At 44.8% G+C, this 27,507-nt stretch overlaps 2 protein-coding genes across 6 annotated transcripts in view; one reads left to right on the forward strand and one right to left on the reverse strand.

Moving 5' to 3' along the window:
* The window catches only part of TIMP4 (TIMP metallopeptidase inhibitor 4), a 33,424-nt gene extending 17,560 nt beyond the window's left edge, over positions 1-15,864 (forward strand). Inside the window, exons 2-6 of one of the 4 annotated variants that reach the window (XR_005774337.1) lie at positions 592-677; positions 7,412-7,520; positions 8,917-9,047; positions 12,163-13,379; positions 14,078-15,864. Coding sequence is in view for 1 of the 4 variants with exons in the window: in XM_040408485.1 (XP_040264419.1) it covers positions 592-677; positions 7,412-7,520; positions 8,917-9,047; positions 12,163-12,339 (503 nt within the window). In the remaining 3 variants the exon portion in view is untranslated. Of the gene's footprint in view, positions 1-591; positions 678-7,411; positions 7,521-8,916; positions 9,048-12,162 lie in introns of all 4 variants that reach the window. The other 3 variants (XR_005774335.1, XR_005774336.1, XM_040408485.1) reach the window with 3 other exon arrangements.
* Positions 1-27,507, reverse strand: part of SYN2 (synapsin II) — a 284,431-nt gene that overhangs the window by 96,077 nt on the left and 160,847 nt on the right. For both annotated transcript variants that reach the window (XM_040408483.1, XM_040408484.1), the window contains exon 5: positions 27,185-27,274. In XM_040408483.1, coding sequence (XP_040264417.1) covers positions 27,185-27,274 — 90 coding nt within the window. The remainder of the gene's footprint in view (positions 1-27,184; positions 27,275-27,507) is intronic.

Below are 27,507 nucleotides of genomic sequence, written 5' to 3' on the forward strand. Positions count from 1 at the left end.
GAACCAAAACAACGGCCGGGTGCATGAATCCTAACAAAAAGTACCACTCTTGAGCATAGGTTGTCTTTGGTACTGCAGCTCCGCTTCAGTCAAGGAAATGGGGCTATGGCCATATGATCATAGAGGGAGGTCTGTTGCTCCCCTTTATGAGTTAGGATGGAGAGCCACCTGCTTTGAGTCCGGTGCACGTGGTATGCCATCCATATAATAGTAAATGTATAGCTGGCTGAATATAACTTTTGCAAAATCAAATATTTGCTGATGGTCTCAGGAGCCAAACCCTTTCACTGCCGACAGTTACTGCAGAAGGATTCAAGGCCATCTTTTTTTCCATTTGTGTCCACTTTGCAGAATATTTTCATACCTCCAAGAGTAGCAGGTTTCTTGCAGAAATGTGCATGGATTCTATTAGCAAGCCCCATAAATATGAATAGAACAGTCGAAGAAATTTCTGCAATAAATCATCCACATGTGAATAGGTTCTAAACAAGTCAACTCATTCTGAAAGAGCCCAGGTATCTGCTTAGGAGACACGTCTTTTATGTAAAATATCAATATTAACCTCCGTTATTTCTTTTTTTTTTATTTCAGTGGTTCGTGCAAAAGTAACTGGTGAAAAAATTTCCTCCCCAGGACATATTGACAATTCAAAAGAATATGGGATCCAAGTGATCAAGGTAATTCATTTTATCGCGCCCTCTTGAAACAGCATTATCAACCTTTGATTTACCTTGCGTCTGGCGTTTTATTTCTTCTTCTTGTGTCTTCAGGAAATAATGTGTGTTTCTTAGACTGCATTCATGCGAGCACCAACAGTGTGATGAAGAAGTTATCAAATGGATCTAAACGGACACTGATGGACCCTAATGGCTATGATTGAGTCAGCTGGGCTTCCAGTAGTTTTTACGGCTAAAATAGTAAAGCAGACTTTTTTTGTCATCAAAAATACTGGAACCCTTGATGAAAATGCTGAAATGCAAGTGTGAACTGAGTTATAACACTGTGTTATGCCCTTCACATTGCACAAGACCTAAGATACTACTGAAATGAGAATGTCATCATTTTGGCTTTTTCTGAAGGACTTTTTTATAAGGTTTTATGCCTCAGATCTCCATAGACCCAAGGGGGTAGATCATGGTGTGACTAGAAGTCCATGAGTCTGTATAAGAAAATAAACTCTATGTACCACCGTATGGTGCAATGCCTTCTTAGAAGGTAATCAGTCTTAGGTATCATGCGCACGACCGTTGTTGTGTTCCGTTCGGTGATCCGTTTTTGTTTCCGTGTGTCTTCCTTTATTTTTGGAGGATCACCAGACAAAGGAAAGTAAAAAAAAAATCTAAGACAGGTTTGCCATGCAAATGATAGGAAAAAAACGGACGCGGACGACAATCTTGTGTGCCTCCGTGTTTTTTAGCGGTCCCATTGACTTGAATGGGTCCGCAAACAGTTTTCCGCAAAAATAATAGGACAGGTTATATTTTTTTGATGGACTGGAACCACAGATCACGGACGCGGATGACAAACGGTGCATTAGCCGAGTTTTCAATAGACCTATTGAAAGTCAATGCGTCCGCAGAAAATCACGAAAAACAGAACAACGGACACGGAATAAAACAATGGTCGTGTGCATGAGGCCTAATAGAGCAAACATGGTGCAACAGAGTTTCTTATGGCATCTGTGGGGAAAAAAACTATTAGGCCACTTTCACACGGGCGTGTCCGGATTAACCACCTCCGGACCGCCTAACGCAGGATCGCGTTCCGGAGGTGGCAGCGCTGCGCACAGTCACGCATATACGCGTCATCTCGCGAGACGCGAGACTTCCTGTGAACGCGCGCACACAGGCGCGCGCACTCACAGGAACGGAAGGTAAGAGAGTTGATCTCCAGCCTGCCAGCGGCGATCGTTCACTGGCAGGCTGGAGATGTGTTTTTTTTAACCCCTAACAGGTATATTAGACGCTGTTTTGATAACAGCGTCTAATATACCTGCTACCTGGTCCTCTGGTGGTCCCCTTTGTTTGGATCGACCACCAGAGGACACAGGTAGCTCAGTAAAGTAGCACCAAGCACCACTACACTACACTACACCCCCCCCCGTCACTTATTAACCCCTTATTAGCCCCTGATCACCCCTAATCACCCCTGATCACCCCATATAGACTCCCTGATCACCCCCCTGTCATTGATTACCCCCCTGTCATTGATCAACCCCCTGTAAAGCTCCATTCAGACGTCCGCATGATTTTTACGGATCCACTGATAGATGGATCGGATCCGCAAAACGCATCCGGTCGTCTGAATGAAGCCTTACAGGGGCATGATCAATGACTGTGGTGATCACCCCATATAGACTCCCTGATCACCCCCCTGTCATTGATTACCCCCCTGTAAAGCTCCATTCAGATGTCCGCATGATTTTTACGGATGCACTGATAGATGGATCGGATCCGCAAAACGCATCCGGACGTCTGAATGAAGTCTTACAGGGGCATGATCAATGACTGTGGTGATCACCCCATATAGACTCCCTGATCACCCCCCTGTCATTGATTACCCCCCTGTCATTGATTACCCCCCTGTAAAGCTCCATTCAGACGTCCGCATGATTTTTACGGATGCACTGATAGATGGATCGGATCCGCAAAACGCATCCGGACGTCTGAATGAAGCCTTACACGGGCATGATCAATGACTGTGGTGATCACCCCATATAGACTCCCTGATCACCCCCCTGTCATTGATTACCCCCCTGTCATTGATTACCCCCCTGTAAAGCTCCATTCAGACGTCCGCATGATTTTTACGGATGCACTGATAGATGGATCGGATCCGCAAAACGCATCCGGACGTCTGAATGAAGCCTTACAGGGGCATGATCAATGACTGTGGTGATCACCCCATATAGACTCCCTGATTACCCCCCTGTCATTGATTCCCCCCCTGTAAAGCTCCATTCAGATGTCCGCATGATTTTTACGGATGCACTGATAGATGGATCGGATCCGCAAAACGCATCCGGACGTCTGAATGAAGCCTTACACGGGCGTGATCAATGACTGTGGTTATCACCCCATATAGACTCCCTGATCACCCCCCTGTCATTGATCAACCCCCCTGTCATTGATCACCCCGCTGTCATTGATCACACCCCTGTCATTGATCACCCCCCCTGTCATTGATCACCCCTCTGTAAGGCTCCATTCAGATATTTTTTTGGCCCAAGTTAGCGGAATTTTTTTTTTTTTTTCTTACAAAGTCTCATATTCCACTAACTTGTGTCAAAAAATAAAATCTCACATGAACTCACCATACCCCTCACGGAATCCAAATGCGTAAAATTTTTTAGACATTTATATTCCAGACTTCTTCTCACGCTTTAGGGCCCCTAGAATGCCAGGGCAGTATAAATACCCCACATGTGACCCCATTTCGGAAAGAAGACACCCCCAGGTATTCCGTGAGGGGCATATTGAGTCCATGAAAGATTGAAATTTTTGTCCCAAGTTAGCGGAACGGGAGACTTTGTGAGAAAAAAATTAAAAATATCAATTTCCGCTAACTTGTGCCAAAAAAAAAAAATTTCTATGAACTCGCCATGCCCCTCATTGAATACCTTGGGGTGTCTTCTTTCCAAAATGGGGTCACATGTGGGGTATTTATACTGCCCTGGCATTCTAGGGGCCCCAAAGCGTGAGAAGAAGTCTGGTATCCAAATGTCTAAAAATGCCCTCCTAAAAGGAATTTGGGCACCTTTGCGCATCTAGGCTGCAAAAAAGTGTCACACATCTGGTATCGCCGTACTCAGGAGAAGTTGGGGAATGTGTTTTGGGGTGTCATTTTACATATACCCATGCTGGGTGAGAGAAATATCTTGGTCAAATGCCAACTTTGTATAAAAAAAATGGGAAAAGTTGTCTTTTGCCAAGATATTTCTCTCACCCAGCATGGGTATATGTAAAATGACACCCCAAAACACATTCCCCAACTTCTCCTGAATACGGCGATACCACATGTGTGACACTTTTTTGCAGCCTAGGTGGGCAAAGGGGCCCATATTCCAAAGAGCACCTTTAGGATTTCACAGGTCATTTACCTACTTACCACACATTAGGGCCCCTGGAAAATGCCAGGGCAGTATAACTACCCCACAAGTGACCCCATTTTGGAAAGAAGACACCCCAAGGTATTCCGTGAGGGGCATGGCGAGTTCCTAGAATTTTTTATTTTTTGTCACAAGTTAGTGGAAAATGCTTATTTTTTTTTTTTTATTTTTTTTTCATACAAAGTCTCATATTCCACTAACTTGTGACAAAAAATAAAAACTTCCATGAACTCACTATGCCCATCAGCGAATACCTTGGGCTCTCTTCTCTCCAAAATGGGGTCACTTGTGGGGTAGTTATACTGCCCTGGCATTCTAGGGGCCCAAATGTGTGGTAAGGAGTTTGAAATCAAATTCTGTAAAAAATGACCTGTGAAATCCGAAAGGTGCTCTTTTGAATATGGGCCCCTTTGCCCACCTAGGCTGCAAAAAAGTGTCACACATCTGGTATCTCCATAATCGGGAGAAGTTGGGGAATGTGTTTTGGGGTGTCATTTTACATATACCCATGCTGGGTGAGAGAAATATCTTGGCAAAAGACAACTTTTCCCATTTTTTTATACAAAGTTGGCATTTGACCAAGATATTTATCTCACCCAGCATGGGTATATGTAAAAAGACACCCCAAAACACATTCCTCAACTTCTCCTGAATACAGAGATACCAGATGTGTGACACTTTTTTGCAGCCTAGGTGGGCAAAGGGGCCCACATTCCAAAGAGCACCTTTCGGATTTCACAGGTCATTTACCTACTTACCACACATTTGGGCCCCTAGAATGCCAGGGCAGTATAACTACCCCACAAGTGACCCCATTTTGGAAAGAAGAGACCCCAAGGTATTCGCTGATGGGCATAGTGAGTTCATGGAAGTTTTTATTTTTTGTCACAAGTTTGTGGAATATGAGACTTTGTATGAAAAAAAAAAAAAAAAAAAATCATCATTTTCCACTAACTTGTGACAAAAAATAAAAAATTCTAGGAACTCGCCATGCCCCTCACGGAATACCTTGGGGTGTCTTCTTTCCAAAATGGGGTCACTTGTGGGGTAGTTATACTGCCCTGGTATTCTAGGGGCCCAAATGTGTGGTAAGGAGTTTGAAATCAAATTCAGTAAAAAATGACCTGTGAAATCCGAAAGGTGCTCTTTGGAATATGGGCCCCTTTGCCCACCTACGCTGCAAAAAAGTGTCACACATCTGGTATCCCCGTACTCAGGAGAAGTTGAGGAATGTGTTTTGGGGTGTCTTTTTACATATACCCATGCTGGGTGAGATAAATATCTTGGTCAAATGACAACTTTGTATAAAAAAATGGGAAAAGTTGTCTTTTGCCAAGATATTTCTCTCACCCAGCATGGGTATATATAAAATGACACCCCAAAACACATTCCCCACCTTCTCCTGAGTACGGAGATACCAGATGTGTGACACTTTTTTGCAGCCTAGGTGGGCAAAGGGGCCCATATTCCAAAGAGCACCTTTCGGATTTCACAGGTCATTTTTTACAGAATTTGATTTCAAACTCCTTACCACACATTTGGGCCCCTAGAATGCCAGGGCAGTATAACTACCCCACAAGTGACCCCATTTTGGAAAGAAGAGACCCCAAGGTATTCGCTGATGGGCATAGTGAGTTCATAGAACTTTTTATTTTTTGTCACAAGTTAGTGGAATATGAGACTTTGTAAGAAAAAAAAAAAAAAAAAAAAAAAATCATCATATTCCGCTAACTTGTGACAAAAAATAAAAAGTTCTATGAACTCACTATGCCCATCAGCGAATACCTTAGGGTGTCTACTTTCCGAAATGGGGTCATTTGTGGGGTGTTTGTACTGTCTGGGCATTGTAGAACCTCAGGAAACATGACAGGTGCTCAGAAAGTCAGAGCTGCTTCAAAAAGCGGAAATTCACATTTTTGTACCATAGTTTGTAAACGCTATAACTTTTACCCAAACCATTTTTTTTTTACCCAAACATTTTTTTTTTATCAAAGACATGTAGAACTATAAATTTAGAGCAAAATTTCTATATGGATGTCGTTTTTTTTTGCAAAATTTTACAACTGAAAGTGAAAAATGTCATTTTTTTGCAAAAAAATCGTTAAATTTCGATTAATAACAAAAAAAGTAAAAATGTCAGCAGCAATGAAATACCACCAAATGAAAGCTCTATTAGTGAGAAGAAAAGGAGGTAAAATTCATTTGGGTGGTAAGTTGCATGACCGAGCAATAAACGGTGAAAGTAGTGTAGGTCAGAAGTGTAAAAAGTGGCCTGGTCTTTCAGGGTGTTTAAGCACTGGGGGCTGAGGTGGTTAAGGTGCATTGCGGCAAACCCGCGCGAGTAGGAACGCAATTGCAGTCAGTTTTGACTGCGATTGCGTTCCGATGTTCAGTTTTTATCGCGCGGGTGCAATGTGTTTTGCACCCGCGTGATAAAATACCGACTGTGGTACCTATACCCGAACTTCTTTACAGAAGTTCAGGTTTGGGTTAGTTCTACTGCTTGGGCACAAGCCGATATACTCTCTCTGGGCTGGAGGGGGTATAGCCGGCAGGGGAGGAGCTAACACTTTTCAGCCTAGTGTCGCCTCCTAGTGGCTGCAAGCAGCTATACCCACGGTCCTGTGTCCCCCAATGAACTAAGCAAGAAAAAGATTTTACAGGTGAGTCCACAAAAATCTCGTTTTTGAAAGCCTTCATACTTTGCAGCATTTTTACACACTTTTGCACAGTATTATAGTCATCAATATCTGACTGGTGGTGGTCTGATTCCAACAACCCCTGCTGATCAGCTATTTGAAGAGACTGCCGTGTCTAGAGAGCACTACGGCATCCTCACAGCTTGCTGTTCGTTGTATAGGGGCTGTGCTTGATATTTCACTTTAATCTGACTAAGTTTCGCCTAGATCATAAGGCCAATGAACGTGGCCTAAGAGGCCACAGCACGCCTGGTTTTGGTTAAAACAGCGCATTGTAAACTGTACAATTATACCTATGTAATCCTCCCCATGGCAGATGTTGGGAAAAAGAGGATCGAGTCTGTTGGACTTTAACAAGTCTGATCCTTTGTTCCAGCAGAAAATAAGTGCTGGCAGAATATAGCAACAACTTATTTGGGTCTCCCATTAAGCTACACATGTATACTTGGCCTCCATGTTTATGGTGTAGTCAGTACTAATGGCCGTTCGCCAACATACTATGGCTGACTTTAAGCTGAAAGCTGCTTTGAGGTAGTCACGTATATGATACGCACAAAAATAGAGATTTTTCTTTAAATAACACTTGATTACTAAATGTTCATAGGTATTTAAAGGAGATACGAATACGATATATCTACAGCATGTGAGCACCCCATATGGATCTGCTGCTTGTGGAGTATACCTGGAAAAACAAAAAGAATATCTTCTAGCAGGTAAGATGTCATTCAAGGACACTTAGGTTTACTCTGACGATAATCAGCCACGAGGCATGGGTTATTTGTTGATGGGGGAATATAGGATTATTTTAAGTTTCTTGTATGTTTATATAGCAGTTCTATCATTACAAGTGCATGAACTTGAGAACAATATTATACATTTTTCAGCAGCCCATTCCCTTCCTGAAGGCTCCATCTCTAATTGTCAACTGGTTAAGATGTTCTCCTACACACTGAAGCACTTCACCCCGTCCCCCAGTTCTATATCCCTAAAAAAACTGAGTATTCTAATCTAACCATCCTCCTGGATGAGCTCTGCATCTTCTCCTTTCCTTAATACGAAGTAAAGATCTGTCCCTCTGAGAGATTTGGCAGTTTTCTGAGAGACATGGCAGCAGCAGTGAAAGTTCACTCTAAAAAAACTATGCAGTCACTGGTGTGAGATAATATAATACATGCTAGATGCATGTACAGAAGGCCACACTCCCCTTCTCCTTTCTTCTCGCCCACAAGTTGGGCAGCTCTCTGTAACATGATCCCCTAATGAGAAGCTGCCACATAGTTATCAGGGTTTTTCAGTTTCTGAAACAGTTCCAGAAACTAAAATAGCCAGATCTATGGTGTCTGATAATTAGAGATGGAGAAATTATTATTGAACAAGATATATTACAAAGTTTATTATCTTAAATACACTACAATTCACGGGTGCCGTTCCATGGGCATTCCGCATCACGGATGCGGACCCATTCACTTTAATGGGTCCGCAAATCCGGAGATGCGGAATGGTGCGGAACAGAACCCTACGGAAGCACTACTGAGTGCTTCCGTGGGGTTTCGTCCCGTACTTCCGTTGTGCAAAAAAAGATAGAACATGTCCTATCTTTTTGCGGAACGGCCGGATCGTGGACCCATTAAAGTGAATCGGTCGGCTGCCCCATAGACTGTGTTCGTGCATTGCGGCCTGCATTTTGCGGGCCGCAGCACGACCACGGGGCACACACGTTCAGGTGCAGGAGGCCTAACATTGTTTTCAGTGCCGGATCATTTTTTTTCCCGTTTTTATGACCGGACACAAAACCGCAGCTTGCAACGGTTTTGTGTCCGGTCACAAAATGGAATGCTGCCAGAACGGAAGACATCCTGATCTGATCTGTTTCCATTCAGAATGCATGAGGACTAAACGGAAAAGTTTTTTTTTTCGAGTATCCGGTCCGGTATAGGATCTCAATACCGGAAAACAACAACGCAAGGGTGAATGTAGCCTAACACAAGCTGTAACTTAGGATCAGTACAAAGTAAAATATTTCAAATGTAATTTATCTATTTATCCGTAAATGTTACATCCTTTAATTGGCATGCATTTTATCAAAGCTTTTTATCCGATTTGTTAAAGGCAATATGTTTAATGGCACAATCCGCATCTATTTGTGTGGCCTTCATTACCACTGGGAAAGTCTGACTCCGTTCCAAATTACGAGCCTCAGTCAACCAGATAAGGGATATCAGCAGGGATGTCAGTGTAAGGTAAGTGTTCTCCTTTATTTTAGCTGTATTACAGCTCAGTGCAGGAGTCATATATTTAGTGCCACGGACGGAATCAAGAAGCACAGTGACTGCAGAGGGTCATTCATCCAGCCAACCTCGCTAACAGAATTTTCCAACGCTGACCTTGTTTTTCGGCATAAAGAGCAGGCACTATTTTCCAATGTACAGGGTGAGTCAAGTCATAGGACACCCTTTTATTTCAGAAGTGAAAGGGAAAATAAAATATCTGAATACCCCACCAAGTAATGGGTGAGGGGGGACTATCTTCTATGCTATGTCCGGAACATGGCCGTCATCTTGAAACCCGCCATATTGGATCAAGGGCAAATTTTTCCAATGGGAAGGGGGGTCATGTAGCATATCAAGGAAGACCAGCATTTTCTCAGAAATCGATTGCCGTAATCAGATTTGCAATATCTCTTGTTCAAAAGTTATCAAAACAGAAAGTTGCAACAACAGCCGGGAAGGTTCCCTGTGATGCACAGCTATTTGACGCGTTCAATGTGTTGGCCCTGGTGCTGAACACAGAGCTGAAGGCGCTGGATCCAATTGTTATGAGCCCACATGAGAAACTCTGTGTTCATAGCTTTCTAACCCAAAGACATATTGCAAATCTGATTGTGGCAATTGATAAAATTCTGGTTTTCTTTTATATGCCACATGACTCTCTCCCCACTGGAAAAATATGCTCTTGATCCAATATAGTGTCCATGTTCCGGACATAGCCTAAAAGATAGGCCCCCTCACCCATTACTTGCTGGTAATCACATATTTCATGTTCCCTTTCGTTTCTCAAAAGGGTTTTGACTTATCTTGTATTTTGTATTTCAATTCCTAACCCCTTTTTTGAGGGAATGTGCCATCAGAAAATGAGCTATTATTTAAGTCACACAAGAATTTTTGGTGATATTTTCAATTTTCCATGTGAATATCTATATTTACACAAAAAACATAAAATCCTGCAGTTTTTGCCATTAAGCCTAATAATAGGTGCCACTTCTTGGTCTGTACAGATCACTTTATTGCGGTTACCTGCTTATCTGCCATTCTAATCCTGCCTGTAATGATATCACCTCTGTGTACAGATAAGACAGGATTATCAAACCTTATCTATTATTTCCTTGTACTATGACCTCTGCACAGGTCACAGAGCATCTCCCATAGATGTCAGTAAGGTCCCCTCCTGACCATTGTGTCTATGGACCATGGGGCTTCCGCAAAGCAATTTAATAAATGCTTTCTAAATGCTGTTCAGAACAGCTCAGGCAAAATTGCCGCCCCCATAATCATAGATTCATGCTGCCCTGGTTACAAACAGCTATGACTTACAAGACAGGAGGAGAATTGTGATAGGGGAAGGTCCTGGTCAGCTTGGTCAAATGACAGATTTCTTCCTATACACGAATAGTGAGAGACCTTTCCATCTGGGCGAGCCAGGCAGGGAAAAGCTGGAGGAAACCAACCTGCATGACTCTTCTCCCCATTCCCAGCTCATTTTTTTAACTATGTTTTATCTGAAATGCAGATTTCCAGGAAGCCTGCTAGGATTTCATGCGGACCACGGGTAGTACGAATCTCCTGGCAGGCTCTCTGGTTAAAAAAAAAAGGCCTCAAAACCTCATGCACATGGCGCTATTATGAGTCCTGTTGCATGGGGTCGCCCATAACACCCATAAAATGCATGTGGCTTTACCATTCTGCTGTATGCCTCCGATTTCATACAGAGCAACAAATGATGGTGCTTTATCTCATGCAGTATTACTCTGGAAACAGCCCCTAGGGTTGAACCATATGACGGCATTTACTGAGCTACAGGGGTTTCCGTGTGCCTCTGTACACATAAGCAAAACTAGGATATGCCATCAATGTCAGAAAGGTGCTGGTCCCACCTCTGGGACCCGCTAATACCTCCAGAACAGGCCACCCAAAGTGAAGGAGAACACATCGCCAATGCGCAGCCACCCTCTGTTCATCGTTATGGGAGTTCTGAAAATAGCAGAGCGCTGGCTCAGCTATTACCAGCAGTTATGTATCGGTGAATGGAGAGGTGGCTGCGCTTGCACGATTCATTCACCACTATGGGACACCGAAAAACACCAGAGCAGGCTCGCTCAACTACTGTATTTTTGGAACTCCTATAGTAATTTTTGTATTTCAATTCCTAACCCTTTTTTAAGCTCTCTAAAACTATTGAAGTCATTGAGACAATGGGGGCATATAGCTAAAAATGGAGCCCAGAAAGTGGGGGGGGGGGGCACGTCTTCCATTCAATTCTATAGGGTTGCTGAAAATAGCCGAGCCGATGGGCCCATAGAAGTGAATGGGAGCGGTGGCCAGTCATGCGCGGTGTGTGTTTCCATTTACTTCTATGGGGAGAGCGCATTTACTCCGGTCTGGCCACCACTTTGGTCCGCTCCGTTCTTGATATAGGTGCATGTCCCGGTGGTGGGACCCGCACCTATCAGACAATAGGCGCATATCCTAGCGATATGCCCAATTGTCTAAGATGAGGCAAGTCCAATTCCATGCAGAACACGGACCTGCAAAAAAATATGGATGACATCTGTGTGCATTCCGTATTTTGCAGAACAGAACAGTTGGCCCCTTTAATTGTCCATTATGCGGACAATAATAGGACATGTTCTATTTTTTTTTTGTGGAAAGCACATGCAGACATACGGAAAGGAAAGCACACTTCCATTTTTTTTTTTGTGGACCCATTGAAATTAATGGTTCACCATACAGTCCATTCTCCATGGGACATCCAAAAATACAGTAGCAGAGCGTGCCACCTCGGCTATTTCCGGAACGGGACCTGGAGAAAGGAGTGGGTTCCAGAGGTAAGACCCGCGCCTGTCTGATACTGAGAATGTGCATGAGCCAAACCCTTCAACCTCCCTTTCAGGTCTTCTTTTGGTTTCAAGTGTGAGTGAGCGGGAAGACCGTGGTGATGGATATCGCCAGTTTTTCCCATCCTCTCCATTCACGTATACCATTATAACATTATTAGATTACAAGGGTCACAGTGTAGGGAGCATCACTTTGTTGTTGTTTCAATGACCTGAAGAACCCTAATGTATTGGTTTATATCTAGATCAAATTTTGTTCCATGGAAACTTGCGATAACAATGCACCAAATGAGTGCGTCTGGAGCAACCGGGAGGAGACTCAGAATCTAGAAAAAGAGCACGCGTGCCATAAACAAAAAGACGGATCTTGCAGCTGGTACCCAAGTATACCTGACAAGCCTACTCACCCCAGCCAGCCATAATGATCTCCATGGTCCCGCGGCTGGTTTGATCTGCTGGAGCGAATGGATCACAAACAACACAATGAACTGTACAGAATGTGTAATGAAATTGTGGAGCTGGCGCTTTTTTGGGTAGAAAATAAAGGAAATCAATAAAGGAACGCTTTAATAGTATTTGAGCAAATATAAGTATAAAGAAAATTAATAACGTGAAAAACAAGCAGAATTATTCCTCCTCATATTCCTAGAAAAACTATTTTCGAGATCAAAAATTCGGCTCCATGGCTACGTAGGCTTTTAGAACCTGTCTTAATTTGTAAGGTGTAATTTTTGCAGATGGTTCTCAACCCACAAGATAAGGCCTCATGCACACAGCAGAGCTGGAGGTGGCACTCCGAGTCCCAAAACTGCAGGGACCCTGTGTGAAGCAATTCCATGACTAACTCCCCTAGCGTCAATGCTTCTAGGTTAGGATAGCTCCATAAGTAGGTTCCAGCATGAAGCTTAAGAGGGAAGCCGTGGCTTGTGACCAATGCATGACCACACTGTAGCTTACAACTACAAATGATGTGTGCTTTTACCACACATCGTCATGGTTGGGCTATGTGGTTTTTGCAAGTTTTTTAACATATTCTAGCCTAAAAAAATGTCAGTAATTTGTGGTGAAGCTGCTTGGGGCTGTACTTTTTGGTTGCACATGGTCTCACACTGATCCTTTTCACAACCGTGAGGGAAATTAGGTTTTAGTGAGATGCGTACTGCTTTTCTGTATATTTATGACTGAATCGGGATATGATCATTGTAAAACAAATGAATAATCCACACATCCATTTAATGAGACAAAGTCCTTCAATGATTGTTAGTGTATTCATCAATTAGATTCATGTGATGTTCTACTACATCTGCTTCTGAAAGGGATTCTCTTACTTGGACAACCACTTTTGTTAGAAAGGTTCCTTCACAATACAATGACCACCATGTGTCCTCCTGCTGTGACCCCTAGCGATCAGCTGTAACCAGGTGTCCTCCTGCTGTGACCCCCAGCGATCAGCTGTAACCAGGTGTCCTCCTGCTGTGATCCTCAGCGATCAGCTGTAACCAGGTGTCCTCCTCCTGTGACCCCCAGCGATCAGCTGTAACCAGGTGTCCTCCTGCTGTGACCCCCAGCGATCAGCTGTAACCAGGTGTCCTCCTGCTGTGACCCCCAGCGATCAGCTGTAACCAGGTGTCCTCCTGCTGTGATCCTCAGCGATCAGCTGTAACCAGGTGTCCTCCTCCTGTGACCCCCAGCGATCAGCTGTAACCAGGTGTCCCTTCTGCTGTGACCCCCAGCGATCAGCTGTAACCAGGTGTCCTCCTGCTGTGATCCTCAGCGATCAGCTGTAACCAGGTGTCCTCCTGCTGTGACCCCCAGCGATCAGCTGTAACCAGGTGTCCTCCTGCTGTGATCCTCAGCGATCAGCTGTAACCAGGTGTCCTCCTCCTGTGACCCCCAGCGATCAGCTGTAACCAGGTGTCCTCCTGCTGTGATCCTCAGCGATCAGCTGTAACCAGGTGTCCTCCTGCTGTGACCCCCAGCGATCAGCTGTAACCAGGTGTCCTCCTGCTGTGACCCCCAGCGATCAGCTGTAACCAGGTGTCCTCCTGCTGTGATCCTCAGCGATCAGCTGTAACCAGGTGTCCTCCTGCTGTGATCCTCAGCGATCAGCTGTAACCAGGTGTCCTCCTGCTGTGATCCTCAGCGATCAGCTGTAACCAGGTGTCCTCCTGCAGTGACCCCCAGAAATCAGCTGTAATCTGTGTGGAAAGCTGAAAGTAAAGGTATTTGCAGAATCCGTGGCAGGGTGACCCCTTGATTTCTGCTGTGGATTTTTTTTGTTTTTTTGCTCTGAGCTGTCGCAGATTTCTGTTTAGGTGCATGGACTGATGGAGGATGCTCCAAATTTATGACGCATACTCCGGCAGCGCAGGGGAGTGCTGGTCTTGATAAATCTCCCCCTGTTTTATTTCCCTGCAGCGCCACTATAGGTAATATTAAGCAATACACAGTGTCCATTCCAATAAATGGGTTGTCTGTGTAATCCTCCAGAGTGAGAGATGCTCTTCAAAGAGGACCTGGTACCTCTGCTGACTTGTACGTCTTATGACTACCAGCATTCCCCATGTAATAACAATTCTGGTCCATCTATCCCTATGACTCTATGTTGTACCATTTATTAACAATTCCCACTAGAAGTTCATGCATGAATTACTAGCAGTTTGCAAAGAAGGTCCAGCTGGGTGTTACCAGTTGGGGGTGTGTCCCTGCACAGTCTGACACTGAGAGCACTGATTGGATGGTTTCAGACTGTGTTGCAGTAGCTCTTCTCCAGGAAGGTCCAGAGCACTTCTCCTCGCAGCGTCCCTGTGGTGGCACCACAAGGAAATGGAACACCTGCTGCCAGGTTTTATCTGCAGATGACAGCTGAGAGCTCACCTAAACCTTGCAAACAAAAAAAGGGGTTCTCCAAAGCAGACGATCCCTTTCAGAGATTTTGAGATATGTAAAGTTAAGACGTGAACACGTGTTTGGAATATAGAAAAACTATTTTATCCGCAAATAATATATACATTTCCATTATGCTTAACATCTCATGGTGTAGCTCTGTTGCCTTTGGTCGCATTACATGTATATTATGTTGTCTTCGGTCACTGTATGACTATGCTACTATAAGTTGTTTTGGGTGACTGCATGTCAGTACTATTCTACGCTGTCTTGCGTCAACCTACATCTACAGCCTGAGCTTTTATTTGTGCAATTCTATATACTCTTCTGTACCCTGGGTGCTAGCCTATAACCAGGCCTTCTATCTAGGGATGTTCGGGTTCGGCGTTCGGGTGGCGTTGTACAGGAAGGATAACCAGATGGATCCGTTATGCTTGGCCATAGACTTCTGTTATGACGGATTAAAAATGCCTCTTAAAGGCCTCCATTTTGCATTCCGTCTACAAATTCTGTTGTAACACAATCCATAACAGAATTTCTACACCCAAACGCCGAACCTGTAAAAATAGGAATCCTTACTTCTGTCCCTTCAGCTTAATAGACTAGAAGAAGACAGCAGACTGTTTTACAGGCATTTGGGTCCATTGTCACCTTCTTACCACTGATCAAACTTGGAAATCATACGTGTCCTGATGGGCTGCAGTAGTCCAGAGTGACGAAGAAAACCACTGTCCTTTGCTAACCTTGGGCTAGTTTCACATCTGCGGCTGTCCTCCCCGGCAGGCTGTTCCAGCACAGAGCTCTCCAGATCCGGCATTACCAGATACTACCGCCTGCCTTATATATTCAACGGCTCTGGCAGAGATACGGCCGCTGCCCGGCAAATGTGCCGGGAGACAGTCAGACAAAAACAGCTGCATTCTATGCTGAACCAGGCTGCTGGAGAGGACAGCCGCCCGTGTGAAACTAGCCTTCAACGTAAGAATTTGTTTTAATACAATAATGAAAAAGTGAAAAGGGAGAGCGCTAAAAAAAAAATGCCTATATGACTAAAGTCAGGATAATAGATGGTTGAACATAAGAAACATGTCACACACAGATGAGAGAGGGCCTCCACGGCATAGATCAAAGCTTGATCCTCGGTACAAATCCTCGCCCCTTTGCTTGCTAACAATACAGTTTCTCTGAAATGACACAGGCTCTTTCAATCCAGCCGAAAAAGCAATAGGACCAAGCAGGTCTCTGTCCCCTCACTCCACTGCCCCCATAGAATTAGTTGGACAGTGGGAATCCAGATAAGGCAAGTGTTATACTAGCGTTAGAGAGCTTCGACAGATTGCACCGGCAGGGAACAGCTGCCAGAGCTTCCTAGATCCGGTTTTTCCAGAAGCTGCCTGAATGCTCACTGGCCCCATAAACTATAATCTGTCCGCAACCCGGCAAAACTGCCGCGCACAGCGGTATTTGTCCGGCCGATGCTCGGCATATTTGCAGGGTTGCAGCCGGCATTCAGGCAGCTTCGGGCAATGCCGGAACAGCCTGTGGGAGTTGTCAAACGCTAGTGTGAAACTAGCCTAACTCAAATTGACCAAAGATGTCCCCTCTTCAGAACATATCTAGTCTCACAGAATCCCCTGAGCTGACAATCCAGTTTGAGGAATGCAGTATGTGATTCTTAAGACAGGGAAATGAACTAATATGGTAAGTCAGATCCTGTAACCTCTCCTGACATGTCTGGTTTAGCATCTACTTGCATTCCCCATGTAATAAAAATTTTAGAGCATCTAATCTTATGACTATGTTGTGCTATTCCTTTATTATTCCTGCTATTAGTTATGAAAGAATTGCTAACAGTCTGCAATGAAGGTCCAGCTGGGTGTTACCAGTTGGAGGGGGGCGTGTCCCTGCACAGTCTGACACTATCCAACCAGTGCTGCCAGTGTCAGCCTGTTCAGGGACACACCCCCATCTGGATCTTCACTGCAAACTGCTAACAATTCAATCATAACGTCTAGCAGGGATAATAAAGGAATGGTACACCATTAAGTCCTAAGAATCGATGCTCCAGAATAGTTATTACCTGGGGAATGCAATGAAATACAAAAACAGACATGTCAGGAGAGGCGACAGCTCCTCTTTAAGGTTGTGGTAAGAGGATGCGGAGTGCGCACTGACATCTGAAGTATGAGGACGTACTGCAGAAGCTTTGCAGCATGTCCTATCTGTTGTGGATCTTACATCGTACCTACAGTATATAAGATAATGACCATTATGCCTTGTCATTTGTCAATATATGTATGTCACTGATATGTCTCATGGATTTGTCCTCAATTACAGTTTTTTTGTCCTCAATTACAGTTTATTAAGGATTAATAAACATGTCTGTCCATAAGTGCTTGTCACTGTCAATACCGTGCAAAAATCTAATAACAAATAAAAATCTAAGTCTTTATCCAGCTTCTCAGAACTTTTGTGCTTTGTCTTAGAGTGACTGTCTGGTCGTGAGCTCAACAATAGTATATAAGCCAGTACCTACGGTGGATGACTACCTGCGATTTATTTTCTTAGATCTTGCTCCTGGCTCCCTTTTAGCTCAGCTCCATTAGGACAGAGCTCTGATCTGTGACTACAGTTTACCTACAGTGCCTACAGGGAGTCTGAGGTAATCTGAGACACACCTCCTCTCTCATCATTGGTTCAGGCTGCAGCTCTGTCCCACCCCCTTCTTTCCCATGGAGTGCTATATGCTCTGATTGGCTGCTGTGTAAAACCACAAGTCTATCACATGATCACTAGGAAGCGGGTCCATGGAGAGATGACTTCAACTGCAGCAAGCACAGAAATACTATAAAATACAGACCAGTAGACCATCAGTGAGAAAAAGATGATTATCAGGTATATGCCACACATGTAATAACGAGTCTTCGGCCCCCTACAGCAGTGATGGCTAAGCTCTGGCACTCCAGCTCTGGTGAAACTACAACTCCCAGCAAGCTCCATTCATTTCTATGGAGTTCTGAGAACAGCCAAGCAATAGTATTTCTTGGGAGTCGTAGTTTTACCACAGCTGGAGTGTCTGAGGTTAGCCATCACAGCCCTAGAGGATTGTTTTAATTTTGTCATTACATATGATAACGATACAAGTCTGATCAACTTCTCAGAATTCATATGTAAAATTAGACAGCCCCTTTAAAGAAGACCTTTCACCGGTCCTGACATTATCATGTAAACAGCTGGCTGTGTAGTGCATACCGAAGGTATGTCCTAGCGCTTACTCTTTTTCCTATGCGCTGCTCCGTTCCCCTGCGGTGCCCCCCGTTCTGGTTTCCCGCCTGGTATGTAAATTCATAGCATCGGTACAGGGAGGAGGAGACGGCGGTGTTTCTCAGGGAGCGTCTCCTTCTCCCTGGCAGTGAGCTGTCCAATCGCAGCGGAGAGCGTCACAGGGAGGAAAAAAAAAAACTCACCTTCTCCCTGGCTGTGACGCTCTCCGCTGCGATTGGACAGCTCACACCCAGGGAGAAGGAGACGCCCCCTGAGAAACATAGGTGTACCGATGGTATGAATTTACATAACAGGAGGGGAAACCAGAACAGGGGGCACAGCGCTCCAATGGAGCAGCGCATAGGAAACATAGTAAGCGATATAACATTCCTTCCTTATGCACTACACAGCCAGGTATTTACATGATAATGTCAGGACCGGTGAAAGGTCCTCTTTAAAGGCTATGGACACCTTTAGGGATATTTTTTATTATTGCATTGTTCTTATTTTTGGTTGCAACGTGTTTTTCCAATTGTTTTTGCTAATAATTTTCAATCACTTGTCTTCTACAGCCTTCAGGTTTCACTGACTCTGCAGACCGTTCTTCCTCCTACTCACTGAAATCCATAAAGAGCTGCTCGGACTGCTCCATCTGTAGCCGTTATCTCCTCACTCCTGACAGCTCCTAAACACTCAGTGAAGTATGACGAATCTGATAAGAATTCAGATTAAATCAGTGTTTATGAGCTGAGGAATGAGGAGGTAAAGGCTACAGACGGAGTGGTCACAGCAGCTCTCTGATGAATTTCTGTGAGGAAAAAGGACATTCTGCAGAGTCAGAGAAACCTGAAGGCTGCAGAAAATAAATGAATGAAAATTAATAATAAAAACCAATAGGAAAAATGCTTTTACCCCAAAATACGAACTATGCAATAATAAATTTAAAAAAATGCCTCCAAAAGGTGTCCATAGCTTTGTCTCACTTCAGCAAATGGCATTTCTCATGTAGAGAAAGTTAATACAAGGCACTTACTAATGTATAGTGATTGTCCATATTGCTTCCTTTGCTGGCTGGATTCATTTTTCCATCACATTATACACTGCTCGTATCCAGGGGTTATGACCACTGCTGCAGCGCAGATACGAGGTGGCTGGGACAGGAGCTGCTGCACATGCGTGTCTATGTGCACTCTCACGGTCCCGGCCACCAGAGAGGGTTGCACCTTTTCCTATAGTGTGAAAGTACGACCATCCCTGCTGGATTGCAGGGTGGTCATAATCGATGGATACGAGCAGTGTATAACAGTAATGGAAAAATGAATCGAGCCAGCAAAGGAAGCAATATGAACAATCACAATACATTAGTAAGTGCCTTGCATTAAAGGGGTTGTCTCATCATAGACAATGGGGGCATATCGCTACAATATGCCCCCATTGTTTTTTAGGTTCAGGTCTTACCGCTGGGACCCGCACCTATATCGAGAACGGAGCCCCGCAAGGTGGTGGCTGGAGGACTCCAGTCCGGCCACCACCAAGCCGGCTCCCCATAGAAGTGGATGGGAGCGTACCACGCATGCACGGTCCCCACTCCCATTCATTTCTATTGGGCCGACGGAAATAGCCGAGCCAGCACTCGGCTATTTTCGCAGGCCCCATAGAAAATGAATGGAGGGTGGCTGCGCATGCGCAGTGCGCCCTCCTTCACTTGCGGGGCTCCGTTATCGTTATAGGTGCGGGTCCCAGCGATGGGACCTGCACCTATAAGATAATGGGGATATATCCCAGCGATATGCCCCCATTGTCCATGATGATACAACCCCTTTAACTTTCTCTACATGATAAATGCTATTTGCTGAAGTGAGACAACCCCTTTGTCTATTTTATCTATATGGAATAATGAGAGGTATGTGGGCTCTGATAATCCTGTTCACTGTGCTGCCTTTCTGCAGAGATTAGGTAGGTGAACTACCCATAGTTATACCTGTTAAAGGTGCTCCCAAGCTGGCGTAGTTTGATCTGAACAGAAGGAACAGGCAGTGATCCCACTTCACCTTTTGCTGAGAGTCATGAAACAGGGGTACAAATCTACACAATATTGGACATGCAGATAGAAATGCTTAAAGGCTATGTACACCTTTGGCTGCATTTTTCATGATTGCATTTGACTCATTTTGGGCTAAAAATCATTTTTTCAATTGGTTTCTATTAAAAATATTGAGCCGTTCTGTCACAAAGGGTTAACTGTTTTTCTAGCTGTGTTAATGGTAATTTCACTTTCACTTTGTGCCGCCATCTGATAACCATTGTCTGTAAATTACTAACAGGTCATAAACACTTATTTAAGCCACATTCTTATTGGTAAAATAAGAACAGAGCTATAATGAGTGTTTATAAGGTCAGATATCAGATATAAGGAGCCGTCAGCCCCCGGCCTGACGGAGCCGAGAGAAATTTCAGAATCAGATACTAGATGAACTCAAAGCTGTGCAGGAAAACCGGCTAAATATTTTTAATAAAGACCAATTGGAAAGATGACGTTTAGCCCAAAATCAGTACATTGCAATAATAAAAATATTGCCACCAAAAGGTGTACATAGCCTTTAAAGGGGGTGTCCATTTTCATGATTTTAATACCAAATTCTCAGAAGTGGTCATCAGTGTCAGATCAGTGGGGTTCTGACTTCCAGCACCCCAGACGATCAGCTGTTTAAAGGAGCCCTGTTTGCCTACATTGTAGTGGCGGTACACTGCCATTACAGCTTCCTCTCCCATTCAAATGAACGTGATGAAAAGCTGTAATTACCCGGCGCCACCGCTACACACTAGACGGCGTGCTAGACCCCTACTGATGACCTATCCTAAGGAAAGGGACAGTCATCAGTATCAGAAAACCGAACAACCCCTTTAACCTCATCAAACTACATATCCTGAAATTAAGATGAATGTTGGAATACTTATATGGCTAAATGACTTTCCTCTAAAGAAAAATCAAATGTGTCTGTCACTGTGTTCATCTGCCAAGAAGCACACCTTAACTGTCACCAACCAGTGTGAACCATCAAAGGTGCCTAAACCGCATTAATATGCAGATTGCTAAGAGAGAATGTAGCGATGCATATAATGTATTCGGATTACAGGTCTCAATAAACATCCACGTTACCGCTATAGTTAAGGGCGTTGTGTACCACAGATGCAGATCACGCAGCTGCTATGGATTTCCTGAACAGACAGGTCAGAGACCAGGTTGGCTGCAACCTTTCATTTAATGGATGGTGAGAACCTTTGTAGGGATCCTCTCTGCAGGTCTCATGGAAAGGAGATGGGGAATGTGCATCGGTCTACCGCATCTCAGCTCCCACTGACTTGAAATGGAGCTGAGCTGCAGTACCCCAACACAGTCACTACACAGTGTATGGATCTGTCTGCTTCCACCTCCAAACACTGTGTAAGGCGCCCGAAACAGCTGATTGGTGGGGGTGTGGGGTGTCGGACCCCCACTGATCTGATATTGAGGATAGGCCATCAGTTTCTATGTCCCAGAAATCCCCTTTTAGGAGACTGCAGAGCATGGCCTATATAACTAGGGATAAGTCAACCAAAACTTCACCGGGTTCGGTTGGGTTAGGAATTCCTTTATAACGGAATACGTAGATGGAATGCAAAACGGAAGCCTTTAGGAGGCATTCCGTTTTGATCCGTCATAATAGAAGTCTATGGGCAAGTATAACGGATCATTCTGGTTTCCGTTATGCAGGACTTTGTTTTCAGTCCTGCATAACAGAAACAAGAGGATCCTTTATGCTTGACCATAGATTTCTATTATGATGGATCAAAACGGAATGCCTCCTAAAGGCTTCTGTTTTCCATTCCGTCTACCAATTCCGTTATAACGGAACCTATAACAGAATTCCTAACTCACCCGATGAAGTTTGGGTTCGCTCATCCCTAGTCTTGACATGTTTTTTACATGTCTGTATTTTCACAGACACACAGTGCGCATGCTCCCGACAGCATACATACAGTGGATATAAAAAGTCTACACACCCCTGTTAAGATGTCAGATTTCTGTGATGTAAAAAAAATTAGACAAAGATAAATCATTTCAGAACTTTTTCCACCTTTAATGTGACCTGTAACGGATCACCTGGTACACCGACCGGGTACCTCCGTTGAATGAATGCTCCTAGTGCTTTCCGAGGACTCCAAGCACTCCACTTGACACCGTACGCACTGCAGACCCCACAAACCGCCGAAGCTTGGTTGAGGTCTCACCGTCTCCTACCCACCCTGGACCTACGACAAGGCTCCAGGCTCCAGTGGGTGGACCTCTCCTAAAACCAGAGATCAGGAACAGCCCTTAAAAGAGCTAGTAGTTATAGCCAGGGGAGTATACACGTATAGCAATCCCCACACACATGAGACGAGGCTCTATGTTGAAGGTGAAACAGGAACTGACTGTACTTCACGTACAGCCTCTTTTATTCACAAACCAAAAACATAGTACTGCCCACAGGGGTTTGAAATACAACCAATCAGTAATTAACAACACATACAATGCAACTACAGCAACCAATCGTTCACGCCCCCAGAGGACCAGAATGAAGACTGGGACATAGGACAACATATCCCCACAATGCATCATGGTCTCCTCCCCTCTGTCTGGAGACAACCTGAGGAGCAATCCAATTATCTCTCAGAACAAAGGGAGATCGCCAATACACATGTAGATACAACAGGACAGACATCACCATTTAAACACACAATGGGACAATGGCACAATAGAAACACACCCAGCATTTTCCTCCCAAGCTGACAAGTTACAATTATTATAGATTGTTACAACTTTGTGAGTTTACATTGGCCATACATATAACTTACATTAATTCAAACAGTATAACGTGGGGACAAACCTATCCAAAATTCACTTGAATCGGTTCAGGGGTTTAAAAGTTAGTATATGGCCCATAATCCTGGGGCAAGAGGCCAGCAGCCAGTCCTCTCCAAAACCCAGTGGCGAGGTTGGTTTCGCCACACATCTCCCCCTCCCAGGGAAGACTAACCAGATACCTGACCTCACGGTCAGTACCGGAGTTAGTCTGGCAGTCCAACCACAACCCAATACTGGACCTGTTGAATCTTGGGGCCTGGCTCTGTTCTGTATGTCCCCAGCTGTTGAGTGGGCATCTGCTACTCCTCGCTTCCTTGTGGTTCTCCAGCTTGGAGCTGTAGGTACTTGGTGGGCAGAGGCCGACTGCGCTCTGCCCAGATGCCAGCTCTTCTGCTGGGGTAGCCTGTGGGAAGTCCGGCTCTGGAGAAGAGGATAGGGGAGGGCAGAGGCCGACTGCGCTCTGCCCAGATGCCAGCTCTTCCGCTGGGATGTGGTCAGGGAATCCTATCCCCAGGACCTTGTTGCAGATCGGCTGTGGAGAGGAGGAATCGCTTACCTCCTCCTCCTGGCATTCCTGCAGGGTTGGTGGGGGATCTGAACCGGCCGTCCAGTATCTCGGTAGGTCTGGTGCAGAGACCGTGGTCCCATCTGCACCATCGGAGTTAGGGGTGCTGTCCCCCTGTGGTTGGGGAGAGAGATCAGTGGATATCGCAGGCTCATCCCCTGCCCCCAGAACTCGGTTGGGAAGTACCTGGGAAGAGATGGGCTCGCTTACCTCCTCCTCCTGGTATCCCTGCGGAGATGGCTGGAGATCTGGACCAACCGTCCAGCATCCCTGTAGGACTGGTAGAGAGACCTCGGTCCCATCTCCACCTGCCATCTGTGGGTCCTCCCAGGACCAATCTGTGAGGTCCCTCAACAGTTGCGAGTAAGAACCACCTGCGTCCACACCTGGCAACTCCGGCTGCTGTTGAGCGTTTGGGCCAGCTGCCCAGCATCCCGGTGGAGAGACCTCGGTCCCGTCTCCACCTGCCTGTTGTGGTTCCTCACAGGACCAGTCTATGAGGACCCCTACTTCGGGTTCCTCTGGCCGCCTCAGGGGGAGACTGCTAACCTCCTCGGATGCAGCCTCTGCTCGGCTGCTGTAACACTCCTTCCGCTGGGCAATTTCGCTCTCTTTCGCCAGTCGGAATTCTCGTTCCATCCTTGCATGTCGCTTGGCTGTGACCTGGTTCCAGATGGCCTGGTATATATCCATGGACACATTACCTCCATACTGGGCCACTCGCTGCCTCACCTCGGCCAGCCAGTCATCTTCAGAGCCTTCCATACTTGTCTGCTCCAAGTCGCTGGATACCTCTGCTCCCAGGGGCGCTGTACGGATACTAGCGTTGCCCTCAATTTGTAACTCCACGAACGGTGTCTCCGAGCTGCTTCTCCTCACACTAGGACACCATCCCACCGCTGCCACCAATGTAACGGATCACCTGGTACACCGACCGGGTACCTCCGTTGAATGAATGCTCCTAGTGCTTTCCGAGGACTCCAAGCACTCCACTTGACACCGTACGCACTGCAGACCCCACAAACCGCCGAAGCTTGGTTGAGGTCTCACCGTCTCCTACCCACCCTGGACCTACGACAAGGCTCCAGGCTCCAGTGGGTGGACCTCTCCTAAAACCAGAGATCAGGAACAGCCCTTAAAAGAGCTAGTAGTTATAGCCAGGGGAGTATACACGTATAGCAATCCCCACACACATGAGACGAGGCTCTATGTTGAAGGTGAAACAGGAACTGACTGTACTTCACGTACAGCCTCTTTTATTCACAAACCAAAAACATAGTACTGCCCACAGGGGTTTGAAATACAACCAATCAGTAATTAACAACACATACAATGCAACTACAGCAACCAATCGTTCACGCCCCCAGAGGACCAGAATGAAGACTGGGACATAGGACAACATATCCCCACAATGCATCATGGTCTCCTCCCCTCTGTCTGGAGACAACCTGAGGAGCAATCCAATTATCTCTCAGAACAAAGGGAGATCGCCAATACACATGTAGATACAACAGGACAGACATCACCATTTAAACACACAATGGGACAATGGCACAATAGAAACACACCCAGCATTTTCCTCCCAAGCTGACAAGTTACAATTATTATAGATTGTTACAACTTTGTGAGTTTACATTGGCCATACATATAACTTACATTAATTCAAACAGTATAACGTGGGGACAAACCTATCCAAAATTCACTTGAATCGGTTCAGGGGTTTAAAAGTTAGTATATGGCCCATAATCCTGGGGCAAGAGGCCAGCAGCCAGTCCTCTCCAAAACCCAGTGGCGAGGTTGGTTTCGCCACATGACCTATAAACTGTACAACTCCATTGACAAAAAACTGAAATGTTTTAGGTGGAGGGAAGAAAACAATAAAATAATGTGGTTGCATAAGTATGCACACCCTCTTATAACTGGGGATGTAGCCGTGTTCAGAATTAAGCAATCACATTCAAAATCCTGTTAAATAGGAGTCGGCATACACCTGCCATCATGTAAAGGGCCTCTGATTAACCCCAAATAAAGTTCAGTTGCTCTACTTGGTCTTTCCTGAAATTTTCTTAGTCGCATCCCACAGCAAAAGCCATGGTCCACAGAGAGCATCCAGCATCAGAGGGGTCTCATTGTTAAAAGGTATCAGTCAGGAGAAGGGTACAAAATTCTTTCCAAGGCATTAGATATACCATGGAACACAGTGAAGTGGAGAAAATATGGCACAACAGTGACATTACCAAGAACTGGACGTCCCTCCAAAATTGATGAAAAGACAAGAAGAAAACTGGTCTGGGAGGCTACCAAGAGGCCTACAGCAACATTAAAGGAGCTGCAGGAATACCTGGTAAGTACTGGCTGTGTAGTACATGTGACAACAATCTCCCGTATTCTTCATATGTCTAGGCTATGGGGTAGAGTGGCAAGACAAAAGCCTTTTCTTACGAAGAAAAACATCCAAGCCAGGCTACATTTTGCAAAAACACATCTAAAGTCTCCCAAAAGCATGTGGGAAAAGATGTTATGGTCTGATGAACCCAAGGTTGAACTTTTTGGCCATAATTCCAAAAGATATGTTTGGCCCAAAAACAACACTGCACATCACCAAAAGAACACCATCCCCACAGTGAAGCATGGTGGTGGCAGCATCATGCCGAGGGGCTGCTTTTCTTCAGCTAGAACTGGGGCCTTAGTTAAGCTAGAGGGAATTATGAACAGTTCCAAATACCAGTCAATATTGGCACAAAACCTTCAGGCTTCTGCTAGAAAGCTGAACATAAAGAGGAACTTCATCTTTCAGCATGACAACGACCCAAAGCATACATCCAAATCAACAAAGGAATGGCTTCACCAGGAGAAGATAAAAGTTTTGGAATGGCCCAGCCAGAGCCCCGACCTGAATCCGATTGAAAATCTGTGGGGTGATCTGAAGAGGGCTGTGCACTGGAGATGCCTTCGCAATCTGACAGATTCGGAGTGTTTTTGACAAGAAGAGCGGGCAAATCTTGCCAAGTCAAAATGTGCCATGCTTATAGACTCATACCCAAAAAGACTGAGTGCTGTAATAAAATCAAATGGTGCTTCAACAAAGTATTAGTTTAAGGGTGTGGACACTTATGCAATTATAATATTTAATTTTTATATTTTTTCTTCCCTCTACCTAAAAGATTTCAGTTTGTTTTTTAATTGAGTTGTACAGTTTATAGGTCACATTAAAGATGGAAAAAGTTCTGAAATTATTTATCTTTGTCTCATTTGTCTTTTTTTTACATCACAGAAACCTGTCATTTTAACAGGGGTGTGTAGACTTTTTATATCCACTGTATGTACATACATGTTCTCTGCAGGAAAGAAAGATAATCTTATAGAACTCGACTGGATTCCACAGATCTTTTTATTATGCACCATCTATGTAAAATGGGTTCTCTGGGAATTTAACATGATGGCCTATCCTCAGGATAGGTCATCAATATCAGATCAGCAGGAGTCCAACTGCCGGAACCCCTACTGAAAAGCTGTTTGAGGAGGCCTCGGTACTACATGAGGGCTTAGGCCTCTTCCTAGGCCATCGACATCACTATAATGGCAAGCACAATAGATTTTCTGGATGGTAACATTCCCACAAGGGCCGTTATTTGGAATGGACACAAGAAGCCATGAGACTTACCATCTCCTTGTGGTTTGGGTAGTACGTCTGGTCAATCAATGGAAACTTTTCTGCTCCCAAAGTTTTAAAGGCAGATATGAGTTGGGCAAACTGTAAAATAATAATTACATTGTGCTTAGTAATGAATGTGGTGAACTTACAAAAGTGTAACACCTTTCAAGACATTTATTAGTAAAAAATAAAAAATGCAAACACGATGGCTAAGACTTTATGGCGACATTTCTGGCAAAACTCTATGAGGGAAACTTGGATTTCTTGCAACAATTGCAAATCGCCTGTCACAAAAACTGTATGTATTTGCATGCAGTTCTGTCATGATGCAG

The sequence above is a fragment of the Bufo bufo genome, chromosome 9 (genome assembly GCF_905171765.1).
Source record: "Bufo bufo chromosome 9, aBufBuf1.1, whole genome shotgun sequence".
Taxonomy (NCBI): domain Eukaryota; kingdom Metazoa; phylum Chordata; class Amphibia; order Anura; family Bufonidae; genus Bufo; species Bufo bufo.